The sequence below is a fragment of the Nicotiana tomentosiformis genome, chromosome 2, assembly GCF_000390325.3.
Source record: "Nicotiana tomentosiformis chromosome 2, ASM39032v3, whole genome shotgun sequence".
Taxonomy (NCBI): Eukaryota; Viridiplantae; Streptophyta; class Magnoliopsida; order Solanales; family Solanaceae; genus Nicotiana; species Nicotiana tomentosiformis.
In genome coordinates, this window is record NC_090813.1 from 181,657,135 (window position 1) to 181,662,266 (window position 5,132).

General features: G+C 31.6%; 1 protein-coding gene across 3 annotated transcripts; it reads right to left on the minus strand.

Annotated features, from left to right (window-relative positions):
• Positions 1–2,938: 2,938 nt before the first annotated feature.
• Positions 2,939–4,729, minus strand: LOC104104337 (protein SUPPRESSOR OF GENE SILENCING 3-like). 3 transcript variants are annotated; one of them, XM_009612396.4, is made up of 2 exons: positions 4,596–4,729; positions 2,939–3,904 (listed from the first exon to the last, which is right to left on the minus strand). In XM_009612396.4, the coding sequence occupies exon 2, from the start codon at positions 3,869–3,871 to the stop codon at positions 3,314–3,316; it is 558 nt and encodes a 185-aa protein (XP_009610691.1). In that variant the 5' UTR covers positions 3,872–3,904; positions 4,596–4,729; the 3' UTR covers positions 2,939–3,313. The 3 variants fall into 3 exon arrangements, with proteins under 3 accessions (XP_009610691.1, XP_009610692.1, XP_009610694.1); XM_009612397.4 differs by having other exon boundaries at positions 4,601–4,723; XM_009612399.4 differs by lacking the exon at positions 4,596–4,729 and adding an exon at positions 4,454–4,575.
• Positions 4,730–5,132: the final 403 nt, after the last annotated feature.

Here is a 5,132-nt window from a genome sequence, read left to right on the forward strand (position 1 = left end):
CGTAACTATATCTAATAATCTAACTTATTATTTATTTTTCTTACATAAATTATACTCTCTCCGTCCCAATTTATATGGAAGTGTTTGACTGGACATGGAGTTTATGAAATAAATGAATGCTTTTGAAACTTGTAATCTTAAATAAATCATAAAAATTTGTGGGCTAGAAATCATCTCATTAATGGTAAAAAAAAAAATCTAAAGTTGAATTGTTACCAAATATAGAAAGGGACTTACTAAAAAAAAGGAGTCACTTAAGTTGGGACGGAGGAAGTATGTTTTCTGAGTTCTTCCATTTCAGTTGTGATGCAATCAACGTTAAATTCATTTAATTTTCTGTACTCTATAAAACTAAGTTCTCATTTTTTTTTAATTACACATCCTCACTTGTCTAATTTTTTAAAAAACGATGTTCATTATATATATATATATATATATATATATATATATATATATATATATATATATATATATATATATAAGGCTCTTATTAAGACTTTGCTTTATGCCCCGGATGATGTTGGGCCGCCCGCCCCTATTAAGAGGTCTTCAAATTTAGGAAGAAAAGGAAGGAGCTTTTTCAGTTTGAAAAAAGTCAAAAGCGACAACATTGTTAATTATTTGTAGAAATTTAATCATGCAAAAGTTCATATGTATATGTTTGTTTAGAAAGGAGTATTTCCAAGCGAGAGGAGCTATACATAATATACATATAACAAGAAGAAAATTCTACGAGAAAGTCTCACAAAGTAACCTCCTATAGCCAATAGAATAGAGTAAAAAAGAATCTCAAAGATAAAAGTGCTCAAAATTGTTATTACGGAGTATTATTTTTTTAAAAATCAATTTGACTATATCCGTTTAAACGTTAGTTTCAATCTTTTTTCCCTATCTATGTAAAGAGTCCTAAACCTAAAAGGAATTAAAAATCTTCTTTTAGTTTTTGGATGCCTTGTTATTATTTCTTGTGTTGCCTTCATTAATGTAGAGTTAATAATTTACAAGCATAGTGTATAATTTCTTAAATTTTAGCGATCACGCATAAATTAACCTGACAAAGTTTGTATATTTTTGTTTCTTTGCCGGGGAATTAATCTGGAAACCAAAAAGAAAAAATCATATCAATTTGCTACCGCCTGTACTATCAGTACGTAAAATTTAAACGCGATAGGATTTACTAATTGGAAAATCTGAACAAAGTGAATTCCTTAGTTATGATGTACACTCTTGGTAATATCTCACATTTTCTCTGTAAAGTCTGAATTGGTTTTTTTTTTTTTAACAGTGAGAATGATGATCAATCAGCTGGTGAAGATATTTCAAAAGCTTACCAAAGTGTAAGTGTATGCTCATGTGAATTATATTATAGGTCTATTTAACCCGATACTGCAAAAAAAATATATATATACATACTGTTAGTGCAAAGAACATAAATTCTATCAACAAATACAGAAGCACAGTTTGAGATGTGGAAGAAGCCTTATAGCTTGTTTGGCCAAACTAGAAAAATCAGCTTATTTTGAGAAGTGCTTTTACTCAAAAGTGTTTTTTTCAAAAATATTTTTGGTGAAAAGCAGTTTGTGTTTGGTTAATTTATTTGAAAGCACTTCTCAGAAGCAATTAGTGTTTGACCAAGCTTTTAAAAACTGATTCTAAGCGTATTTTTTTCAAAAGTGTTTTTCAAAAAAATGCTTTTGGAGAGAAACTACTTTTTTCTGCTTCTTCAAAACTGCTTCTGCTTCTACTCAAAAGCACTTTTTTTTCCTCAAAAAGCTTGGCCAAACACTTCAACTTCGGAAAAAAAATACTTGCTTATGACTTGGAGAAGCTTGACAAAACACGCTATTAAATTTAAGTGAGTTGAAAGCAACTCTCTTTGAAACTTAACCATATTTCAAACAAAAATCTTCAACCAACTACCTTTTTCTTATCAACTGTACTTTAGATACATTGGTTCATTTTCGAAAAAATTAGTTTTTCATATCTTTTGTCATAGTACTTGTTATTCTTTCCTTATCTATTGTTTTCACCCTTGCAGGAGAATGATGATGCTTTAAAAGCAAAGATAGACTCCGGTCTTTGTCAAATTCTAATGGATTATTATCTATATTGAGTGCTTGACATGTAGACTAATCCAAAGCCATTAAATCAAAACTAAAGGTATGCACAACAAAACTTAATAAAAATAACAAAGAAGAACAATGATAGTGACAGTTGCAGGCCAAATTTGCATTTGTGCTTCAGTTAACTGGAAGAATACATTATGGCATGAAAAACAGAATAGACTCAATAAGAAAAATGAGATTAAATAGATAATATAATAAATATCACAGTGAGTAATAACTGCATCAAATCTCCATTGAAATTCTTGAGAAAGGGCTTCGGGCTTGGCATAGGGAAATGACCCAAGTACAGAATTAACACACAGCAACCCAGAAAATCACTTTGAACTAAACAGCCATATATAAATTCATGTTCATGTCGTAAGTCTTAACTTCCTTGAGGTGCTTCCCGTTTGGCCATAATTGTTTTTTTCGGAATGTGTTTGCCCATGAAAATTTCAAATTTCACTTGAAGTTGAATTTCGGAATTTTTCAAAAAATTGAAAAATTCCAAAAAAGTTATTTTTCAAAATTTTCACTTCAAACCAGTTACAAAAATTCAAAAATAGCTCCAAATTATATTCATGTCCAAACACAACTCTAATTTTCAAATACCATTTTCACTTAATTTTTTTTTCACTTTTCTGTGGAATCTCACAATTTTTATGTCCAAACGCCCACTAAATATCACATATGAGAAATGTTCCAGTTCGAGAAATGTTCCAGTTCAATGTACCATCATCACAAAGATAAAGCACCTAAGAAAAGATTAACCAAAGCTCAACTAATTAATGATTTAAGGAGTAAGAAAATAAGAAATAAGAAACTATTGTACATAAGAAAGAGAAAGAAAAGAGAACCTTAATTCGCAGCACTAACTTCTCGAACAACAGACAATCGGAAATTAAACTTTCAAGAAATTTGGAAGAAATTGTGACTGTCACGTAACTCGAGGCTAATTAACCTGTCAAATCCTTTGAAGTTTGGTTGAGGAAGTATTAAACAATTCTGGAGAGTCAGATGTCTCAAATGCAAACAATTGAAAAATATTAGTATTATTACCTCAACTAATAGCAATAAAAATATTAAGACATGTACCGCTCATCACTGACTGTATCCCTGGAAACCACTCAATTGCACCCGGACCACCTTTGGATGCAGGGCAGTGCCACTGTCGTTCCGAATCATTAATCTCGGTGACAGTCAAACTGTCAAGACATTTGAAAAGGTTCTTGAACAAAACAACTTTCCTTGCGTGCCTCGTGACTCATTTCATTCACATCTGAGTGATCATCAACGTCGTCATCACTAGGAAGCTCGTCATCACTGTCATCATCAGGCAAATCCGATTCATTATCCTCCCCATTATGTTCACAGGAAGCCTTGACACCATCAGTAACATGATAATAAGTATCTTGGTCCTCATTGGAACAAGCGACAGATGACCAATCCCAACCATTCTTCAGGGCAGGAGTAACTGCAGCAGGTGTTGGTTTGTAGCATTCTCTGCTAACAGGTTTTCGAGTATTCCTAAAACCCTGTCCCAACGGTCCAACAGTTTGATTCTTCCCAGCATTGCTACTTCCACCCTTGTTCTTGGACTTTCTAGCACACCCTACCCATCCATCTTTTTTATCAGAGTTCAACCCCATATCTTCTACACCTACATTTATATCATCAACCGTCGGTGTAGTACTTGTTTCACATATAGCTTTCTGCTTTGCTGATGAATTACAAGGCTTCGCAATCCCTTTATTTCTGGAACTCATCTTTGGATGAAACTATAACAATCAGGCTTCTTGCTAGAGAAGGAAGATATCCAAACAAAAACAAAAAAAAACAGATGAAACAATCATGAGAAATGAAGTATTGACTGAGAATTAATTCCATATATTGCAATATTATAAATCAACAACAACAACAACAACAAACCCGGTGAAATCCCATATGTGGGTCTTAGAAGCGTAGTGTGTAATTTACCCCTAGCAGAGAGTGTGTACGAAACTAAAATGTACAGACTTCAGTAGCTAATGACATCCAGATCAAGAAGATAAAGCTTTTATATCTGCAATTCTTCCTTTTGAAAAATGGACAACTTTTTAGTTCACTAAAAAAGAATGGCTTTTTGGAGGATTTCAATATCAATAGATGAATAATCAGTCTTTATTTATATTCACCTTTCTACTTTCACTCTTATTTACACTTGCCAAATGTTTTTGCAATACTATAATTGCCAAAAAGTAGTAATTTTTCCAAAACAAATCTACTTCATTTTAACTCTTAGACTACCACCTTCATCAAGAAACTATGAAACTGCAATGTCACCTTAATAATTGTGTTCATAAACTTACCTTCAAAGATAAAGGATCATTTTTTGTCATTTTCTCAAAAAAAAGGAGTACAAAAAAGAAAATAAGAGCCATTGCTACAGATTACAGAGATTATAAATCATCCAAAAGTGAAAAGGAATTATTAAGAAAAAAAGAAGCTTACAAAACCTCAAGACTTGAATCTTGATGATGAATGATCCAAAAGGATAATCTCAGTCTTTCTGTCTCCTTTGGGCACTAATTTGTTTTTGAAAAGGAAGTACTTTACAGTACACTTTGGCTGTTGGGCACTACTAGTAGTAGTACTGTAAAGTGTAAATAAATAGTAGTATCACTTAATATCTAGATCAAAATGAAAAAGAGATCAAATTTGGGGTATGGTATATTGTATATTGCGTCCAACTAATTGGTCAGACAAGTTACCAATCAAGTGGTATCAAGGAATACACCAAAAAGAAAAAAGACAATAGATATTTTTTTGAACGGGACTATACATTTTAAATATTTAGTAGGCGTTTGGACATAAAAATAATAATATTTGAAATTAAGTTGAATAATGGCATTTGAAATTATGTTTGGATATATAATTCACTTTAAAAAATATTGTAGTTTTGTGAGTGGGGAAAAAATTAAAAATTTTGGAAAACCATTTTTTGGTTTTTGAGAAACGCATTTTCGAAAATTTTCAAAAATTTACAAA